The following is a 22,609-nucleotide window of genomic DNA, read 5'->3' as shown; positions in this document are numbered from 1 at the left end:
TCATATACCAGCGCTCTCTAATAGCAGGGAATGCACCCTCTACTGGACTATGGCAGCTGCTCAGGGGGCCCAGGATACAGCTGTTATGGGCCCTAAGTGAAGTCTGGGCTTGAGGCAGCTGTCCTTTTTGCCCCTTGTCATAGAAAGCTGAAACCAACCCCCTGTGCATGCACAGAGAGGCAACTAACAGAGTATACCAGACAATTTAACCCTTTATTGCCAACATGTGACCTGTAGCAATTAAAAACCCACTGCACGAATCCTAGGCTTAAGTATATGAATTAGGAGCCATACAGGCCTATTTATTATCATGCCTCATTCACAGTCACTTCCAAAAGGATGGCTTTGTATTCAATATATGATGTTTATCAAAACAAACATCGGCAAACATTAACATACACACTAACGGTCTACCACAGGGCTTCTGCTGTGGTACTGAAGCACTCTGATGTCAATTAGACGTTTTCCTTTGGTTGTATTCGACTTACAGTGGTTAGGAGGTAGATGTGATTACAGCTCCTAAATATGTACGATTCAGCCCAAATTACTTGGATTTGCACTTTAGGTCACTAAATTGAGGTCATTCGATGTAAGATACAAGAGTTACAGCTCTTTAACGAATGAGGGTATTGTACTGCCTAGATCCGGAAAAAAATAATAATAGCTGCAATATTGTGGATGGTACTTATTGGCTTGTTCTTTGGTTTCATAAAAATATATATAAATCCCACTGGGACAGTATTGATCTCTAGCATCAGAGATAATCCTACAGACAGAACACAGACATATTTAACTGTAGGGCTTTCAATGTAGGCTACTGTGTCCTATCTGTACATCTATACTGTGCACAGAAAGTATTAATGTAGTGTGCCGTGAGTGAACCTTTAGGGTAACTAAAGTTAGAATTGATTCCAACTAATGGAACTTACATTGACTCAAAAATGGATTTAATAGTGCATAGTTAATGCATCAAAACAGATTATTTCTGTGCATGCCTTTGTATCCCGACTTTATTTTTCTAAGCAGAGGAGGAATGCTCAATGCAAACAGGAAAAAACATTCCTTGGTGTCAAGTCCGGTGAGTGTTGCTGATCCGTGACTTTATATCTAGTTGAAAACATAGCCCACACTTGGCCTTGACGCAGCTCGACTGTAGCACAAATGTGACTTTTGTTTTAAATAATGTGAACATTATTTTGAGTTGAATATTAAACAGGGTTATGAGATTAGAAACAAAAGTAACACAAAAACTTTGTCAGCAGAATTTGCATTTTTGTCAATACGAGCATGTCTAAAAAGAAACCTGTTCTGAATCCAAAACATATGTCCCATCAAACGTTTAAGAATCCTAGGAGGAGGCATGCAAATAAGGACACAAGGCATTTTACTTTTTGATTCCTTATTTTCTGTTACTTTATATATAACTCTGCCTAAATACAAAACAGATCTAGCAATAAAGGGAAGCACAAGGTGGTATGACAGATGGCGATGGGTAAAAAGTAGGTCTTGGTTATCACATATACCCACCATCATACACAAATCCAACATTTAAAAAATCCCTTCCACCTTTTTTTTTTGAATACTATGTGTAATATTCTGAGATTAGATAAGTATTGCCACCATGACATCATCAGGGTTTCCCTTTAGTTATAAGAGAGACCCAAAAGATCTACATAGCCATGTGATATCATTGCAGGGCTGAGCAAATCCCAGTGGGCAGGTAGCTATGGCTCCTAAAATATTATTCATTGCCTATATTTTTGGGATATTATCTTATCATAATTATTTATATAGCACAGATCATTTACTTCTTGCAATACATATACTCAAGGAGTATAACAAAACTCAAGGAGTACAACAAAACTAGAACTGATAGTCTAAGAAATCAGAGCCATGCTTGCAAGCTTACATTATGGATTTGTCCCTTTCTTGCTCCTAATTTTTCTGGTATATAATTCCTACATATATAATTCCTGCTCAATGAGTAGGTCTGCAACACAAAGCCAGGCCATTGTATAGCCTTATTATAATGATTCCAATGATCTAATATATTACGGCAGCATATTAAACGTCTGTAGTCTAAGGGATAGATCAGGTAGAGGTAAGGGGTAGAAGCCAGACAGAATGATACACATACCAATAATTGTATCATGAGTCATGTATTAGTTACGAGACAAAGATGGAAGGATATGTCTTTAATAGCAAAGAGACGGTACAAAAAGAACACAAAAACGCAAACATCACAATAAAGATATGTGAGGAATGTCTTTTTCAAAGATTTTTTTTTTGAACGGGTGCTGCTCAGCTTTTGAGATTAAGAGTCGAGACACAGGGGGTGGAAAGAGACAGGAATGTTAAGAGAGGGCAGGCTATCAGAGGATAAAAAGCAGATTGATTTGGTAATTTAGCTACACAGGAAACATGCAGTATATGAAAAAAAAATAATATTACACTGATGTAATTCAATTGCTTCAAACCTACAGAGAGAGGGAGATGACAGAGAGATGGAGAGGGGGATGCTAAAATATATACACTGATATACTGTAACGTTCACCCTTCGCTGTATGGACTTGGTTAAACTTTGTGCCATTCATTTTACGTTTCCAGCCACTAGTGGCCGCCCTTGCCATTCAGAACCACTCAGACTGGTTATCAGGTCCAGCTGCAGTTGATCTCATGATCAAGACAGCCTTTATAAACCTGCCCAGCCCTACAGTCTGGGCCTTGACATTGAAGTTAGAGGACTACCTGTTTGGTTCCTGCCTTGTTCCGGTACCTGCCTTGTTCCGGTACCTGCCTTGTTCCGGTACCTGCCTTGTTCCGGTACCTGCCTTGTTCCGGTACCTGCCTTGTTCCGGTACCTGCCTTGTTCCGGTACCTGCCTTGTTCCGGTACCTGCCTTGTTCCGGTACCTGCCTTGTTCCGGAACCTGCCTTGTTCCGGAACCTGCCTTGTTCCTGAGTTGCGGCCTGCGCCCCACTAAGTGGACTCCCAAGTAGAGTACCCTGCAAGTGGGCAACCTGCCGTGTGCCTTGCAAGTGGGCAATCTGCCGTGTTCCTGAGTTGCGGCCTGCGCCCCACTAAGTGGACTCCCAAGTAGAGTACCCTGCAAGTGGGCAACCTGCCGTGTGCCCTGCAAGTGGGCAACCTGCCGTGTTCCTGAGTTGCGGCCAGCGCCCCACTAGTGGACTCCCAAGAGGAGTGCCCTGCATCGCGACTCCCAGGATGACTGCCACTAGCGGACTACCCTGGTTGAGTGCCCTGCAAGTGGGCAACCTGCCGTGTGCCCCGCAAGAGGGCTTCTAGCCGTGCCGTGTGCCCCGCAAGAGGGCTTCTAGTTGTGCCGTGTGCCCCGCAAGAGGGCTTCTAGTCGTGCCGTGTGCCCTGCAAGAGGGCTTCCTGCCGTGTGTGCCCCATCCCGTGGGCTTCCTGCCGTGTGTGCCCCATACAGCGGGCTTTCAGCCAAGAGACTTTCATTGTTGTATGTATATTGTAACATCATATGCAATACAACTCATAATCCGCATCTCTTGTCTGTGGTTTATTTCTGACGCCTGTCTGTACCAACTCCAAGCCATCAAGCATCGTGGAATACAGACAGAGCCCCTCGTATCCCCTGCACCTGGGCTCCTTATCAACCTGTGTCCTCGGTTCGTGACATATACAGAATAGGCACATATATAAACTATACAGGGAACCTTCCTCTAAATGGTACCCTAAAGGGTAGCCTCATCCCACTCTTCTAGACGGCGACTTTTACAACTAGGAGAGTGGACACTTATCTGTGGCACCAATACAATGACCTTGTATTCCTTTGGACCTCTTATACGACTGTTGAGGTGCACCAAAAGCTGCATTATTTATCAGCAAAAACAATTAAAGCAATAGCACCGAGAGGTACAAAAACAATGATATTTTGAACCTTTAAGTTGAATTTTTATACTAGAATCAGAAAAAAATGGATATCACAGAGATAGCGATTCCATTTTATTTTGAGGGTGGTTCACTTTAAGAATGCGTTGCTTGTTCCGTTGCAGAGGAAGTACATTTGACATTAAATTTACAGAGAAAGGTGTGTAGCGCAAGTGGGGACAGTGAGAACTAACATGTGGCACACCATAAGCCAGGACAAAAATTGTGAGATACCAGAGATAAGCAAGCGAAACTCCAGCTTACCTTGTGTATATTTGGCTTTATGCAGCGAACAAAGAATGGATTTGATGTACTCAATGTTGCCATTAAGGAATGTAGCGATTCCTATGATAAAGAACAATGCACACATATCTCAAAAACAGTCTAGCACAAAACATGAATCTCGGGTCAATGTGTAAGTACTACAATATACAATACCACCCCCTGCTGGTCACATATAGTATTACTCAATGCCTTTATATTATTGGTGCAGGGTTCACTAAGTGATTCTTCCAAATAATAGGAAAAAGCATCTGACATGTCAACATTTACAGATTTCAAAGCTTACCAAATATACATTTTAACTTAAACATTTATCCTAGATGGACCAGTAAGTGAATGTTAGGTCCCACAATCTGTACTAACCTTAAATTGTAGGCTGACAGTGGGTTTCCTATGCTTGCCAGATTTCAGTGTATCTTGGTTATTCCGACTTGAAACATGCTCAAACAAGTCATATATGAAATCAAGCCTGTACGGTGAGAAATATAGGCAAATACACCAAAATGGTATAAATATCAATATTTTGCTCTCCAATATAAACACATAAACTGCTAAAAAAGAATCCAAACTCCCTTACCTGCTTTCACGCAATAGATTCAGAAGGTCATCCCTGAAAGTATCCCGATTCTTTTCCAGGGTACCTCGGACATCATACAGGACCTTTTATGGGAACAAAAGAGATCACTATATATACCTATTCAGCATGTCTATAAAGAGATGGCATTGGTGTCATATTGGCTGGTCTTAGGTCATCAGGCACCCTATATGAAATCCACAAGAACAAGGGTAGACATCATGCAGTCACTCACAAACATACATACTCATATATATATCATCTGTACACAACACATGCATGCGTACAAATACGTACAGTGACACACTGACACAGTGAATTATTCTTATGAATACATCCAAACGGTTACACAAGACTCGAAAGGTCATGAAAAGGTTAACTGGTGTAAAGAAAAGGTGTTACTGGATTAAAGAGCACTTACCTCTCCGGCATAATGTTTCACTCCAAAATTGTTGACTGCGACCCTTGGTTTCACGTAGATAGAATTATTCTGAAAATAATACAATCAGGAGAATAAGTAAATGTTGACTAATCAACCTAAAGACGCTTATTTTTTATGTTTATATACTTTATTAAAGTATTATTTTTCCATTCATAACTTTTTTTGTTTATCCCTTACCATTGGAAAGAGCCATAAATTGTATTTTAATTGTACTCATTTATAATAAACTAAGCATGTGATAGCGATGTGCATCAGTATTAATGTACGACCAGGGATTACATTATTACAAAATAATGTAAGTAAAGCTGGCCTAAAGGTGACTACTACTTGTATTAGCCTCTTAGCCATACAACATTCCCCTTTCCAATTTAGCTGTTTAAATTTTTTACCCAATGGTGTTAATTAGTCCAGATACCCCAACTAGCCGATGAATCTTAATGAACAATGCAAAAGCTGTAGAGATGTAGTGATGGTGCGTATTTAAGGGACAAGATGGCATAAGCCACCTCTGTACCTCAATAATTTTTGAAGGTGTCAATCAGTTGAGGGTGACCTTTTACATATCTGGTGGTCTTGCACCAGAGTACAAACAGTTTGGTGCCCAATTATCATCAAAGAAGTCATTGCTCCTTATCTTTAAAGTTTTTCCGGCAGCTGTTCTACTATATGGCACGACGCTGTGAGATTGCTTATGCCACTATATTGGAAATCACCTTCAACCCCTACATTTGTGGAATGGCTGGCTAAGATGGAGCCAACCTGGGTATACTTGGTCCAAAGTAAATTTCTGATCTCAAATATGTTAAAGCTGCTTTTGTCAAATGGAAGGGTTTTATTGTCTATTTCTGCACTACCTAACTACTAGTTCAAATTAGTTGGGGTACCTACAATATGGAAACACTTTTTAGTCCACTGTACTTGTGCCTACATTGTATGTGTTATGTATTGTATGATCTTGATTTACATACTTCGTTAAGGGGTGAAAAGGGTTAAGTTTCTGGGTTTTTTTCCTGACAGCTGTTTTATATGGAAAAAACATTGAAAATAAAGTAAAATCAATAAAAGGTCTTTATATTTTGTATACAAATGAATCAGAATGGGTATTCTTGCCACGTACAGCATGCTGGTTATGTAACTTCTCCAGAAGAGTGCAGTCAGTTGCTCGTGGAAAGTAGCTTTCTTCGTTAATTAGGGCCAACAAGCCAAGTTTCTAAGGAAGACACAAACCATTGACACAATTGAATTTTCCATATCAATGGAACAAAGATCATACAGATTAGTAAAACATTGCCTTATAGAAGTAACACAACCTACTTTATAAACTGGTCTCTCTCAATTAGTCAATTAAACTTGAATATATTCTTTATACATGCATCTACACAAGGGTGGATTTTTTAATGTGTATTTAATGTATTTAATGTGTTTGCATTTTCAGTTCCACCAACCTTGAGCATTGCTACCCTGGATAACTAAGTATTTAGAATTAATTATCTAATAACAATCTAATATGATGAATCATTAATAAAATGGCAGTGCCTATGTCATTCTATAGTTTACTGGTACATCGTTTTCTGTAGCAAGGATACTGTATCCTTAGTAGTATCCTGAAACAATCCTATGAAATGACTGCCCAGAGAACCGCTATTGTGTGTGGCTGTGATGAGGCCTGGACTGGCCATCTGGCCCACCAGCCAAATGCCAAGTGGAGAGCTCGCCAAAATCATGTGTGGCCTCTCATATCCAGCCGTCAGCGGCATTAAAGTCATCCTGTGTCAAAGTGCCTTAAAGTGCCAAGGCCACCTTGTCACGTTCAGTGCGGTCACAGTTGTGGGATGGAGGTAGCCCCATTTAGAATTTTGGAGAGGAGTAGCGGTGAGTGGGAATCTTGGTTGGAGCAGACATGGCCAAACATCCCTAACTCAGAGCCCCAAGGAAGTAGTGCCTCACCCAGAGTCTCCAGGAGAAACTTTCAAGGTATGGACTTATTGCCTTTACTTTACAGTAAGTCAAAAATAGACCATTCTTTAACTAAATGCACAATGATAAGCATAATTTGGTCATGGATAAACTTCTTAATAGTTTCTTTGTTATTTTGATGAGCCTAAACTTTCAGATGAAAGAATACAGTGATAGATTTTCTAAGGTTTACTTGCTTAACATCTGAGAGAGGGAGTGTTTACTGTTTTGTCTACTATTCCATTAATATGCTGCACAGTGTTTCATCTAACTAGAAAGATGGAGCTATTATTTTAAATACTTACTTTTTCTATCAAGTTCAAACATTCTCCATTATCTATCCAGTTAATGTCTTCCCACACAAGCCCCTCTCTAAAATGGAAACAAAATAAGGTTTTGGGGATCACAGTTTCACACACTGCACAGAACGGCTGTGAATGTCACCATGCCACCAGTTACCGAGACAGCATGACATTCATTCAATATAAATATATGGAGTGTATTCTGTTCTGCGCTGACCAAGATAGGACATCATATAACTCTCCAGTGAATGCACCTTGGTCCTTCACAAACAATGTAAAAAGGTTGGTATAATTGGGATTCTCTTTCTTAATAACAAAATACATTGGAGATCAAATTTACAACAGTGGTGTTTCTAAAGTGCGCTTTAGACATCATGAAGTTAAGTTCACCGAGGCACATGGATGAGATATGGTTAACATGGGTAATTCTCCTTTTCTCGCGTTATCTGAGAGCTTAGTAGGTTATTCTTTTTGTGATACACACTGGATAACAAGAAGATCTCAAAACAAATTTACTTTTGCTGGTGAAAGGTTGTTATAATGCTGAAGGACACAATATTCCACCCAGCTGGTACCTTTATCTTCACAGCATACTGCATTTACAGTCTTATATTACATCTGATATAACACTTATGTACCTGCTGTACTCTAACTGCTCCAGGGAGAAGATGTGTTTGTTGAAATACTCCTGCAGCTTCTCATTTGCATAGTTTATGTTGAACTGTTCAAAGCGATTGACCTGCATGGGTAACAGCACATACATATGAGGTCTCTTTAGCTAAATATTTGATGGGGCACATAATTAAGCTGACTTCCAAGGAATGAAAGTTCAGCAGACACAGCCCATCACATTAGCTTCAGTTAATGACATGCTTCACGTTAATGAAAAGGGTTACTTTTGTAATCTCTTTTCTCATTTTTTTAATATGGGACATAAACTGAATAATATCCCATTGGGTAGTAAGTAGAGCTATCATTATACTTCCATAATATTCACCACATACTGTATGTGTAATAAATACAAATATCCACAATAATATGGTGGTAGGAATATCCAAATTCTGTCCGGTGGCCTGGCACAAGTGGCACAAGATGTGCTTTAGGAAAGCCCTATGCTTGTCCCATACAGTACATGCTTACATTTCCTCACCGAATAAATCTCTTCTATTTCTATTGGTAGGTTGTTCCTCGTATCTACTATCCTCTTAGTGATGTCAACCTGCATGCTCCTGCCTATGCCTCATTCACAGAAGCTTTCATGTAATCTTCTCAGAAGGGTGCATGTAGTGCTTCAAATCAGATCTACTCCCCTCCCTTGTTATAGCCATTTTCACCTTCAAATTCTACCCTGACATGCCCAGCCTCTTTCTGTTACCTCTGCACACTTGTAGATGAATAAGGGCTGAAAACTTACTTCAAAGTTTTCAAAACCGAAGATGTCCAGGATTCCAATAGATTTGAAGTCATCTTTTCCCCTTATCCGGCTATTAATCTTCTTGATTACCCATGCAAAGCATTGTGAATAAAGTGCCATTGCTACCGAATCCCGGCTATCCACAGCCTGTGAAATTATACAATAACAGCATTTATTACCAACCCAACCTGCCATCTTGATGGGGATTCAAACGAATTATGACATGTGGTATCAGTAACAGGCAGGTAATCATGGTAGACACACTAATGGTGTTCCTGAGATGCTCCTTATACACCAGGACACCAATTCAATTGGTGTCATGGGCGAGAGGCGGTTAACGTTAACGCTTGTGAATTTTGAAGAGCCTGCTCTGGTACCATTGACTCATACAAGGCAGGGTGAGATTTACATTTCTGTTTTCAGGCCGAAATAAAGTAAGCGAGAGGTTTGTTCAAATAGAATTCTGTTTCAGTTCTCCCTTGCGGTATCAGTGGCTATTGATGATGACCATTAGGATATGATGTCATATCCTGTGCAAACCGCAATGGAGCACTAAAACAGAGGTACACCACAGGAATTTAGAAAGTTATAGAGATAGATAGTGAGAAAATGAAGAGCTAAAGAGAAAGATATAGGGGAAAGATAATGAGAAAAGAGAAAGGGGAAAGATAATGAGAAAAGAGAAAGGGGAGAGATAGAGAAAAGAGGATATTTTGAGAAAGAGGAGAGATAGGGGCAGCAGTAGCACATGGGTTCCAGCTGAGAAGCCACCAAACTCCTTGTACCCATCCTGTTTCATCTAAGTACACAATATATGGACACAAGTATTGGGGCACCTGGTAGGATTTCCCAATGTAAGACAGCAGAGGCAGGCATCAACATGCAGCGTTGGCACTCTCCATGTTTTCATTTACAAACATTGTACACCGTAACATAATGCCGGTCAAAATACTTTACTGAGGGGATGTAAGTACCTGCTCTATGCTGAGCGGTGTAGAAATTTCCTCCCCCCTGAGGATCATTGACCTATGGGTTAGCACTTCCATCAGTTGTTCTGGGTCCAGCCCGAGCAACTCTGCCGTCCTTGTCAGTGCTAGGAACAAAAAGTCAGGGATTAAGACAAAAACAACATTTTAATGTATTCCCTTATAAGCAATAGTTACAGGAGGGGGTACCAGAATAGTATAATAATATAATGTTCTGGTGTAGGACAACAAAGCCTAGGGCAGCAGGTCCCTTTGCGACATATAGCGGCCACCACATGGGCAGCTAGAAGTGCTAATGTATGTGATGCCTAGGGCAGTGTCGAAGTTACATATGTCAAAACAAAAAAGGTAGTTTGCAAGAAAGTGGAATATCATGTTTCTCTGATATTATTGCGTATAAAGAAGGGCAACCCTGAGTGAATTTCTCCTGCAAGAAGATCTAAGGTGGCCCTGTACAATGGGTATTTTCCCAGTATGATCATTTTTACCTGTCTTTGAGGAAACTTGTGCCCCACCAGCTGTAATGAATTCAATGTTTCCCAGGTGCAGAACCCCAGCAAGTAACCTAAAGATTTCTCGCACGTCCTCACTGGTAAACTTCATGACTTCCATGGCGGTCTGCAATGATGTGAACGTTATTGCATAAGAAGACATGTAAACAGGGTGAAGAGAACTGAACTGTCATTATAATAGATACATAAGGATACGCATAGTTTGACAGTTGCACGTAGCAATTCATTAATATTAATTAAGGTTTGGCAAACTTGAGCATACATATCCCCTTCCAAAAGAGCACATGGTCTAATTTTAATCCCAACTATTTATTATTATCTTTTATTTATTAAGTGCTAATAAATTATGTAGAGCTGTACAATTTAAATGGGGGTGTTAACACATACATAACAAATATACATTAACACATACAGACACAGGAGGAGTTGAGAAACATGCTCGTAAGCTTGGCATCTAGCCTTGAGGTACTTTTGCACAAAGTTCAGGTGGACTTTTTGAGGGCCCTGCTTGTAAGCTAATATCCTAACTAAACAAACAGATACGCAAGACCGGCTTTACTAGTGAAAATACAGTAGTTCTCTGCTGGAATTTAGGTTTGGGTGGAATTGACCGAAAAGCTGCAAAACTTTAGCAAACATGTTTTCTTAACTTTATTTCAGTATTATTACCAATTTTCGTATTTTTATCCAAAGGTGGATGCTATTGCTATGGACACTTTATTAAATATTCTCCTCAGGAACCACCATTTCAAAGGCGCCCAGTCCCTAACGAAAAAAAGGAGATCCAATTTTGATCTCGCCAGGGAATTTTCACGCTTCTTTACTTACTACCAGCCTATCAGCTGTAAACCCACTGGGCAAGAAATGCATTACAGAAAGTACATCAGGTTTTTGTATTTGACTGGAAACATAAAAACAACATCTTCCGGAAAAGAAGACAAAGTTATTAATAGGTTTATTGGCTATTTGATCTGTACAGCTGCTAGGACTTTCTCAAGAGCAATGCATACTATTTGCATGCTCTACACACCTGCCCATAGCATGTTTGAGTAATGGACTTATATCAACATATAGTGGGCTTTCTCAAAGATGCATGTTGCCACAGTCTGCATTTGTTTTGAACAGACCTGATTGCCCTTGACTAGCTGATTCTGCTATCACACTTCATTTTTTGATATATGAAGCATACCAGACAGAGGAAAACTTGCTCCTCTGACCACGTATGGATTTCATCAGTTGACCGCATCATGGCCTGCCTTGTGCTTCTGTTTTATAATGTCTCTGCTTCTATTCCCAAGTGAGTTCTCAAATACTTCACATTCCGACATAATGCGTTTTGCATGCACAGAACATACTGTGCTCTTACGCCACACAATCTTTATCTTAACACTCGAAACATTGCAAAACAGTTGAAAAACACCATTTAAGCATTTTGTCAAGACATAAACAAAACAGGATCAACTAGTTGCTGATTCAACGGAAACAATAATGTACCCCGTCACTGACTGAGACAAAGCGCAAACACCAAGAGAATGAAACCTAGTACATGAATGATTTTATAGAATAATAATGTTAATGTATCAGGTTTCTTACTTTAATTTCCTGAAATGTTTCCTTGTCACTCATGGTCTCGTCCGTGATACATCCAGATTGATTCAAGTAGTGGTACTTCTCTGCTTGTAATAAATAAAATGCTTCTGTGGAAGATAATAGTAAAATAAAATGAATACACTGGTCATTAATAAACTCTTTGCCAGTTGTGAACATGTATAGCATGACTATATTTGAACCCTTGGCATTGGTATGATCCAGCACTCTCATAGCGTGAGAACCTTGTTTCATTATTCCACCAAAGAAATGGTTATAATTCATCTACATAGAGCCTTAATCAAATCTCGTGTTCAAATTATGTGAACTGATTTTAGCAGAATAATGCAAAATAAAACATTTCATTACATGAAACTGTTCGAATACATTTTCCAGTAACCAGTTGCAATGGTGCGTATGATCATACCAATGCAAGGCCTCTTTAATAACAATGTCTGATTTCCATCAATGTGTCTAGTTTTCTACATATTAAGCCATATCTACAATGTACATTTAAAGATTTATGTGTATAAGGGAAAACTGGCATACAAAATCGGATATCCTATTCCTCAGCATTCAGCATTTTAATCTTCTGTATAAGCTGGATGCATTTGCTTCTCCTCACCTTTCTCCTCCTTTCCAGCTCCCTCCAACAGTGCATAAAATATGTGGTAATTCCTCTCCTCGGGATTCTGTCGTACCACACGATTCTACGAGAATGGAAATCATTTCAGTTCATTTTCATTTTCAAATGTATCAATGGAAAATAATATCTAAGTCCAAAAAGGAAATTGGCACCTACCTTTTCTAATAAATCTTCATCAGGAAAGCAGTGAAGTTAAGGTGGAAACAACGCAAAACATGTAAGTGTGACAAATAGCAGAAAAAGATGCAAAGTCACTGAACCTTTCAGAACCTGGAATATAACCCAAATTAGGAACATAGATTTTAACGACAGATAAGATAAAATTATGTCTAAACTAGTGTTGTCTTGCAAATTCCCATTTCTTGTCATCTTCTCTTGGATCAATATGGCTACATCCATTTTCCTGGTTAAGTATAGAAGCTAATACATTGATCCATTCAACATAATGTTTACCTTTTAGCAGTACGAACAATAAGTAAGAAGTAAAATGAAATGTTTAATAAAAAAAAGGATACAGTCTATAATCCGTCCACCCTGAATGTGTCCCTTTTGGCATATGTGCAGCTGGATAAACTTCCCAAAACGACTTGAGTTATTATTGTAAACAGTTTTGGCGTTCCCAAAGGCCTCCATTATTGGACTGTGCAGATAAAAGAAATGTTATGTTTCAAAACATGTAAAAAAAACATATAATAAACCTCTATTAAACAGATTATTGGTATTCTAGGCATGTTATTTTAAATTCATATCACTGCATAACTTAAATATGATCTTTGTTGTTCTGTAAATAGATGTATAAAAGATCATTTCAATAGCTAATTCAAAGAGATACAGGAGAATGTTCACCTACATTCAGCTGTCAAAATGTCTTCTACAATATAATATAAAATGATTTTCTAAGGAACAAATACTGTGCCTGGAAGTGCTTGATACTGCGGCAAAAAAGACATTAACAGGAGGTCTACACTAAGGAACAAAGGTTTTTATTGTCACAAGTACTGTAGTTAATCAGATTTAGGAATGTACATGACTTATCCAAGACCAACCAATATTATGTTTTTTTTCTTGCTGCCTTGTAGTATTTCTGTATGGACCCATAATCAGATTAACCCCCAGGGAAGCACTTGGACAAAGAACAGCATACTTTGTACAGAAGTCTGTCTACTGCACTGCGCACTGGAAAGATTTACTGATATACAATAGGACACCAGTATGAAAGGCTGTGATACCAGTAGTAACACCGATGGGAGTATTGTGTTCTGCAGTGCTTTGCCATTCTTATTTGATTAAATGTAAGTGTGAAATCCAGAAACAGAGCAGCTGCCATTGATTGGAATAAACATAAATACAGCAAAATCAATGCTGTAAAAATTGCATCTAAATAGACTCTCTAGCTGTCATATGCACTCTAATCATACGATAGATGCACGGTTCCTCTAAATAGTCATGGTGTTCCTTTTGAAAATGCATGGGGGGATGCTGCAGAATGCCCCATATGCATCAAAACGCATCTCCCTGCACGTGATACACTCGTTTTCATTGTTAGTTTGGAGAAGGCTGCGGGTGGGGGTCTGTTCAGTGCATGTGTAGAAAGCGCTTACCTGCTTTCCAGTATTGCTTGTTCTACGCTCGCTGTTGTCTCCTTTGAAGAGACTTCCAGGGAATGCTGGCTCATGGCAGACAGGAACTTTAGAATAAGTTTTGTGCTTTCTGTCTTTCCTGCTCCACTTTCACCACTGCGACAAAACAACAGAGCATCATTGGGCAAGGAAATCATTGTTTTAATGAGATTTTATTGGGCTTAACACCACTTAGTAGACATTCTTTTAAAAAAAAGGAGGCTATATTCTACAGCCGAAGGTCTGGGGTAGACATGTGCTATGTGATATTTCTATGGGTAAAAACCAACTCATTTAGGTCCTTTAGTGATACAGGGAATGCAGGTTCCAAGCACCCTACTGACGGTTCATAATTCTTTTCAAACCCACTAGGGGGCGCTAAGGGCTTACAATGTTAGGAGTTTGGTCTTTAGAGAGTGGAACTAATGTCAAACATTAGAATTTTGTTTAATTCCACGATTCTGTTTCATGGGATTTCAAGCTAAACTGGATATACAGTGTTATCTCAGGACAAAACATTCTGAGAAACACAATTCCCAGTTACTAGTTTTATAGACATCTGATGGTAAATTAAACTGTTACATTTCATTAACTGAAAGTACATGACCTTTTTTATGACCACAAAATAAAATAATTTGATTTGATACATTTAATAATATTAGATATTACAAGCTAAAGCAAGAGAAGGAACTTGTCACTTGAAGGCTAGGGACATTGTCATGTCTATCTTGACTATGTGTCACATTTTGTCTATGCTATGCATATATTGGGGTTTATGTATAACAAGTTCCATTTGGAAAAACTCCCCCAGTCCTACAACCCACAGTAGCTTTTATTTTACAATCTTGCTTGGGACGTATACTTTGCACTGTACTTTTCTAATTTAGGCTTTGTTTTGCCAGGGTGAAAGTTTCTGCGGATACCCGTCTCTAGCTTTTTGGAAACATACAATGTGACAGCAGATAAAAACATTCTGCCCGCTGGTCTGCCCATTTTTCTTCATGTAAAGACTGTAATCAGTCCTTGGTCTCGTCTTAGATTGCGGAGAGCCACTTGCCTCTCCCATCCTTGTTACTTCTGTTGGGAGTCTGATCCGCTTATTTACCATTCTTTTTAGGTGTCTTTAGACACAAACAGTGTTAAGATTCATTCTAAAAACACAAAAGCCTGTGTATCACATACACTGTCGTCTCACATCAAATGAAGACCCCAGGACTGAATTGAGGGTCCTATATAGCTACTTACATTTTTAAAGGCTGTAGCCCTCAATTCCCATAACTGAGCATGACTGCACATCCGGCATGTGTTTCATGGCATAGGAGTTGCCACACCAGAACGTGTTGGGATGTGTTGGGACGTTTGCCCCAGAGATTGTGAAATGTTAATTTTTTCACCTGATTCAAAACCAAAATGATGATATGATGCATTCACGCATGATTAAGGTGTGTGCAGCCTAGCCTATGTTTCAACTACATTTAAACATAATATGCTTTGCTCATCATGTATGCCTTGATCACAAGAAGATTACTTTAAAGTAGTGCGTTTGAAATATCTGATTGTTCATTTGTTAATTTCTTTTAAATAGTTAGCTAGATAATACGTAACAGACATGTTTTCTCTATAAGGACAAGAATACCTGTTAGTGTGACACGTCTATTACCTGATGAGAACGCATTGGCTGTCATGGCGCTTCCAAAGACATCGGTAACACTCGTTGGCCACAGCAAAGATATGAGGTGGTATTTCTCCCATGTGATGTCTGCTGTACAACTCTATCATGTTATGGTCATACAGTCCAGTGATCATCTTGTAAGGGTTCACAGAGGCCAGGATGGATCCAATATATGTCTGGAACCAAAAATAAACACAAGTAAACACAAGTAAAGCATCAAAGTTTCATTCATAATTTACTATTGTTTTCCCTTCCCTTCACTCATATCAGAACATGCATTTGTTTCACATGGCAAGCATTCGCGGGACAATTATGAAATTCTGTGGCTAAATTTTATGTGATTAGATGATTCCTGTGGTGCTTTTGGGCAATACGAGACAGGGTTAATTTTGGCTTAGTGTGGCACTAAGCCTAACCCAGGGCAGCTTGCCTCACAACTTACTAACACTGTATAACGAAATATGATATAAAATCCTGGTGCACTGCGTTTTAAGGACCTGCAACATCAAATATGTTTGCTATGAGGGACAGCTACAAGGGACCACCCCAACTGATCCAAGGACCAGTGGCAAGTTGGGGAGCCTGGTCACTCAATAGAACTATGTCCCTGATTACATGTAAGGGAGCTGCCACCCTAGGCATAGGTCAAATCAGCCTAGGCCAGAATATGCCCCTGGTACTAGAAGTTGGGTTTCATTCAGTTATAAAAGCGTTACGTAGAGCAGACTACTGCTGTGGGAACTGAATAGGCCTCTTTTAAAGAGTCCTCAATTTCTCACTGTTTATTGCATCTATCATAGTGACCAGCGTCATGAGACCATTTCACTGTAAACGATTCAGATTATCAAATTTTCAGAAAACAGCAGACGATATACTAATACAATCCTAATATACTTACAGCGTGTCTTACATTTAGCTAATTAGGAGAACATATTTGATTTTTTTCTGCATGTTGTTTGAACACTTAGCCCTAAACGTCTGTTACAGTAACGTCGGATCCCCAAAGTGCTTCAAAGAAACTTCTGACCGTAGAATGGGCTGAAGTGTATGTCAGACTGGCAGCAAGTATTAAAATAAAAAGTCATTGTGTTACCGACTATGCCGACATCATCACAGAGCGGCTAACAACAACAAAGCACGCATAAGAAATAACATTTGCAGTCATTACGTGACGGCACTGTGCATATTCTTGTTTGTGCAGGGCTAAGTCGTTCCCATTTCTTCTTGGTTTCCTTTAAACACCCCCCACACCCCCCCGTCTGACTTCAAGCAGCTACTTCCTTTGATCCATCAAATATGCCTTCTTTCTTTTTTTTCCAATAGCGTTTCTATTCATACCAAACCACAAACAGGGAATTTTCCAAGAATTCAAATTTTGGACTTGGATCGGTATATTAAGTGGTTCATATTGTTTTAACTCTTCCAGTGACAAGGGATGTAAGCATTAGCGTGATGCTGCATTAAACCTTGTACAGAACGCTTTAAAACAGCATATCCAAACAATAAGCAATGAAAAGTCAATGGCCTATAGGATGCCTATGAAACGTATATGACTAATATCCAGTGGTAACCAATAAACCTTGAGAATGCCTGTGATCTGTGTACCAAGCCTGTTATGTCTTTACATTTCACTCTTTATTAGGGTTTGACATATGCAAGAAGCCACAGATCCACAGCTCAAAGAAACATCAATGACTGTTTTGTAGTTCTATCTAAAATTCTACAGATCTACGTACAGTATTTTCCGACATCCTAATTCAGACTAGATCTTAAATGATCTTCTGCTTGGCTCCTGTTTGTAAGTTCAAATAGTCAACTCCAACAATTATTGGGCTGCATAAAGTAGACCTTATACCTACCCACTTTTGTGAGTAACTGAAGTAGACTTTATGCCTACCACATTTTGTGAGTAAATAAAGTATATGCTAGACCTATCTGATTTTGGGAGCACATAAAGCAGATGACAGAGTACAGGTGGATTTGATTTACAAAAAAGCAGTAATACTCAAAAACTATTCACAAACAAAAACAATTAGCTTTTTCTGTTATTTGTGAGCTAAAAGTATACAAGCACATTCGACAGAAACAAATTAAGTCAACTACTGGACCACTGATATTTATTTCTATAATTATAAAAAGTAATGACAGTTTACCTACTTTTATCAGATCGAGCTACACTAACTCATTCAATCTTCTGCTGGTGCAGTGGAGTCCAAAGACTGACCAAAGGGGACAGGTCTTCCCTGCACACAACGTCAGTAGAGAAATACCAACAGCCCCTGCACAGTAACATCCTTTTATTCCATATGAAAGTATAATTTACCACTATCAGGTTACGCCAAAATCTACTAAACCTAGGTAGCTGGGTATACTTCTGATGTCCTTAAAGACACATACTTGTAAAAAGAGGGTCCAGGAAGAAAAAACATTGATGGAATCCAGCTCTGACACAGTCTGCCCAAGAAGAAGATAAAGGATCCTACAGCTCTGGTGGTTTTTTTGTGAGGATTCATGTAAATGTTTGTTCATGAGATTGTGTTATAAAAAAAAATACATACAATAAGGTGTCACTTAATATCTCACAACCCAAAAGTTGATAGTTGAATTAGACAAAACCCTGTCATGTGTGTGTAGATGTGTGTAGGTGGAGGTGTCCAAAGGGAGGTAAAATGCATATACCACTAATCACCTTCTAGCAATAAATTCATGGAAATATCAAGGGCTTAAAAAAGTGCTGTTAACTGCACAAGATCTACTGAGGACACACAGCAGCTGGATATATTCATTCTTCCCCGCTAGGTCACAAATAAAAGTCACAAGATGTTACATGCACTACAAAAACATTACTTCTGGAATGTATTTGCTGATCCATCATAAACAGAGACAAGATAATTAATACCCTTGTTTTAGCTCCTAAACTAGATTTTAGAGCATGTGGTGAACGGGATCAGTAATTCTTCTTGTCTCTCACTAATTTGTACTGGACATCATCCAGTTGTCTCCTTAAATTATAAACTGAGCATCCGAGGTCACATTCTTTGTACTGTGGCTTGTCCATGTGTACTGGTTGTCTTGTGCCAGTATGCCAAAAGAACTCGTTACTCCGGTTAGCAGCTGAAAACATGATGTGTGTATATACACTACTTTTATAGGAATTTAAATAAATACATAAAACAGCCTTTTGATTATTCCACCTGCATTCTTTGTGGATATTTTAAAAACCTGCACATATTGATATTTATGGACAGTTTTTGTACAACGGGTCTAGATAGCCCACTTAGATCTGAATGATGCCCATACCTAGGAACTCTCCGGGTTTGACCTGGAGATTGCCGGGTGAGCACTGCTTCTCCGGTTCTCTGGGTCAAGACCCAAATCCTCCGGGTCGCGGGAGCGGGGTCTTGACACGCTCCACTACCCACCTATTTTTTTCTTTCAATGGGGGTGGTGCCTGCTGCCGTCAGCGGGAACACCCCCGACATCAGCGGGAAGTCCCATAAAGTCAGCGGGACTGCCCACCGACATCAGCGGGACCTCCCACCGACATCAAAGGACTGCCCGCTGACATCAGTGTGCAGTCCTGGCCGCGTCCCGCAAGGGAAGGCTCCGGGTAGCCGGAGCCCAGTAGTTCCCAGGTATGGTGATGCCATTTTGGAAGCGGACAACTGTGTGAAATAGTTCAATGAGAGACAACCCAATACATCATACACCATCCAGACAATTTTTTTTTTTGTTTTGCAAATGTGATGGGTAAAAATATCTTTCACAATTTTATAATAAGTTGTGCTAGACAAAGCAATTCACAGAGATACAACAATAGGAACAACATTGGCCATTAGGAACTATTTTGTAAAAGGTGGACAATAATCTACATTATGTTTTGTTGCCCTAGAATAATGAAATTGCATCACACTGTTATGCATTACTCAAAAGAAAACTGACCATCCGATTTATACACATGCAATTGGAATCTTGGATTTGAAATCATAGTTCCAAGTCTTTAAATCTGTGGTGGAAACCAGCTATCCAAGCTTTTAGGCACTGAATATATGTCTGTTCTTCTGCCTGAGGATAAGCAAGTAAGATGTGAAAAATGAACTATCAATGGACTCACAAGATTATTATACTACAGATTTTTAATCATTGTCATGTGATCCTCGTATATGTGCCCAGTACATACAAACTCAAGTGTATTCATATGGGTATGCTCTGCACCCTCATGTGTTGTGAGTGTTATTATTCACCTCCAGGCTGAGGTCTGGCACACCTTACAATTGCATAATAAAACATGGGGGCGATAGTAGTACAAGATCTGGCACAGACAAAAATATATTCACAGCTTGAGTCCAAAAGACTGTCATGTGCAAAGTAAAAAAAATAGTTTTTCTTATATATTTCAAGGTGCATGTGCTGACAAAAAAGATTTTGTAACAGGAAACAAATGGGCACACTGTTATTAGATAGGGGTTTATCTATAAACATATGTACAGTACACATTATACATCATATTGTTAGCTGTCAATGTCAGTGCCAGACATGGATTCTATGTACGACAAGGTCAAAATGACATAGATTGTATGTGATTCGGAAATAATTGTTGAATCCTGGAAATAAATATATCCACTTTAACAATCAATTTTACCTTTTATGACATAATATGCCAGTTTTTAATGATAATTTCAGAGCAATGACGTTGTTAAAATGATTGTCCCATATTAACCTCTCTTAGCTTAAAAATGTAATCTGTGGGTGCCTAAATACTTAGATGGGGGTAGACATGGGGCCTACAAATGTTACTTGACTATGCGCAATGGATTAAACTGCAGTTGTTCTGAAATGTTACTATTTCTGTGACACACAAATGAAACCCAGAGATCTGAACCTGATTTTTTTTATTCCAGCTCATATAACTTGAAAGAACAACCATTACCTCCAGTTTACACTAATTAAAAGCAGCAGCCAGAATATGCCACAAGACAACATGGCAGTGAAAATAAAAGTTTCCAACACATTGGAAGCAGAAGGTAAGGTCACTTAAAATACTTGTTAATCTTTTATTTTCTTATTGTCACATTCCATAAAAATCCTAAATCCCTGAGGGGCTTATTTTACTTTGATGAATGAGCAGGTCTGCAAATGGTCAGCTTCCAGACCTTTTCTCAAAATTATTTTCCCTATTTAGCTAGTGGTTCGTCTGACCTTTCATGCCAACAAGGAAGGCCTTCAATTCCTCCTGCTGTTTCAGATCTGGTTTGTGTGCAAACCGCTCTTGATGTAGGTCCAGCTTTTCTGTTTATTTGCTTTTTTGTTTTGTTTTTTAAATTTTCAGAAATGGCCAAGTCATCATTACAAACTTTGCTGCCTAAAGCTGAAATAAAACGCTTACTGTGGGTGAGATTTGCTTTCAAACAGATGTTTGAAGATGAAGACTAAGGTCAGTCTATTTTTAGAAGGGCAAGATAAACATCTGAATGAATGCTGTCGTTCAGGGAGGTAGCCAGTGGTACCTGACATCTTTTTTAAGGTCATGAGTCACATAAGGACATTAGAAGTCAGCAACTGGGCACATTTATGGTTTTAGAAGGTTTTCAATGGCTGGTAAATCTGTTATACCGGCAATAGGTGATGTTTATGTATTTATTTTAAACATTTTTGCACATCTCTAAAGTGGTAAACCTTAAAAATACATTTACAACAAGAGCAACGAGTATTTATATAGCGCTTTTCTCCCGGTGGGACTCAAAGCACTTTACAGGTATGTACATACGGGACAAGGAGTGAATTATCTGAAGGATTGGGAGAAAAGATGGGTTTTAAGTCTTTTTTTAAAAGTCTCTAAAGATGGGGCCTCTCTGTAATGTAATGTAATTTAAATTATATTAAATTGCATTGCATTAGCAATTAACTACCTTCACAACAGTATGAATGTACAAAGCTACATAGTCTTGTCTAGTCTAGATGGGTATCTTCCATGTATTTCAGATGTCTCAGACATTAAAAATAGGAATAAACCTTTTTTCCAAGATAATAGAGAACAACAATTATAATTTTGGCCATCCATTTGAATAAACGTATGGGATATTAAGTTGGAAATGAATAACAGATTTATAGAATAACTAAGGATTAAGAGAGATTATGTCACTAGTGATATTTTAAATGTGGCTAGACATACCCTAGCAAGAATAGAATACAGTGCACACGGTCTGTAATGTCCAATTTCTCTGTAGGCTTTACATAAAAGGATTTTGGAGCTTAGTATATAACTCTGGACAGATTATGTCAAAAAATATGTAATAAACTGTTAACTGAAATGAAAGGCTGGGAACATTTATAATCAAAATTAGGTTTGACTGATCACAAGTGATTTACTGACAACAGGCATACTGGGATTAATTAGCAACTGGCCTGCGGGCTGTTTGGATGGAGCATCCTTATTTAATGAAAGTTCAAATGAGGAGCACATATCTGACATGAAATAAAGGCTAAATTAAAGAGAGAAAACTTGTACACATACATACACAACACACCTTAACAAAAAACAAGTTCTTGTGTTACTTGGATGAATGCATATCTAAAAGCATTCAGCCATCCAACATTTTTTCAGCAGGCACTCTTGTGTGTTTATATATGTTTTCACACCTCTCAGTCTCTCCATCATTTAAGTTATTCATCTATCCGTCCATCAAATGCCTTTATTTATATATC

At 38.8% G+C, this 22,609-nt stretch overlaps 2 protein-coding genes across 2 annotated transcripts in view; one reads left to right on the top strand and one right to left on the bottom strand.

Annotated features, from left to right (window-relative positions):
* BASP1 (brain abundant membrane attached signal protein 1) overlaps positions 1–22,609 on the top strand; it is a 267,975-nt gene that overhangs the window by 97,344 nt on the left and 148,022 nt on the right. The gene's annotated exons all lie outside the window — the stretch shown is intronic.
* MYO10 (myosin X) overlaps positions 1–22,609 on the bottom strand; it is a 114,992-nt gene that overhangs the window by 31,756 nt on the left and 60,627 nt on the right. Inside the window, exons 4-19 of the mRNA XM_053466323.1 lie at positions 15,893–16,080; positions 14,215–14,349; positions 13,129–13,253; positions 12,770–12,783; positions 12,593–12,677; positions 11,974–12,077; positions 10,357–10,486; positions 9,857–9,975; positions 8,883–9,029; positions 8,107–8,207; positions 7,472–7,538; positions 6,328–6,420; positions 5,190–5,258; positions 4,772–4,854; positions 4,558–4,663; positions 4,177–4,257 (exon numbers count right to left, since the gene is read on the bottom strand). Coding sequence (XP_053322298.1) covers positions 4,177–4,257; positions 4,558–4,663; positions 4,772–4,854; positions 5,190–5,258; positions 6,328–6,420; positions 7,472–7,538; positions 8,107–8,207; positions 8,883–9,029; positions 9,857–9,975; positions 10,357–10,486; positions 11,974–12,077; positions 12,593–12,677; positions 12,770–12,783; positions 13,129–13,253; positions 14,215–14,349; positions 15,893–16,080 — 1,647 coding nt within the window. The remainder of the gene's footprint in view (positions 1–4,176; positions 4,258–4,557; positions 4,664–4,771; positions 4,855–5,189; positions 5,259–6,327; positions 6,421–7,471; positions 7,539–8,106; positions 8,208–8,882; positions 9,030–9,856; positions 9,976–10,356; positions 10,487–11,973; positions 12,078–12,592; positions 12,678–12,769; positions 12,784–13,128; positions 13,254–14,214; positions 14,350–15,892; positions 16,081–22,609) is intronic.

Source organism: Spea bombifrons, chromosome 5, assembly GCF_027358695.1.
Source record: "Spea bombifrons isolate aSpeBom1 chromosome 5, aSpeBom1.2.pri, whole genome shotgun sequence".
NCBI classification, from domain to species: Eukaryota; Metazoa; Chordata; class Amphibia; order Anura; family Pelobatidae; genus Spea; species Spea bombifrons.
Note: the sequence above shows the minus strand (reverse complement) of the source record. Positions and strands in the feature narration are given on the sequence as shown.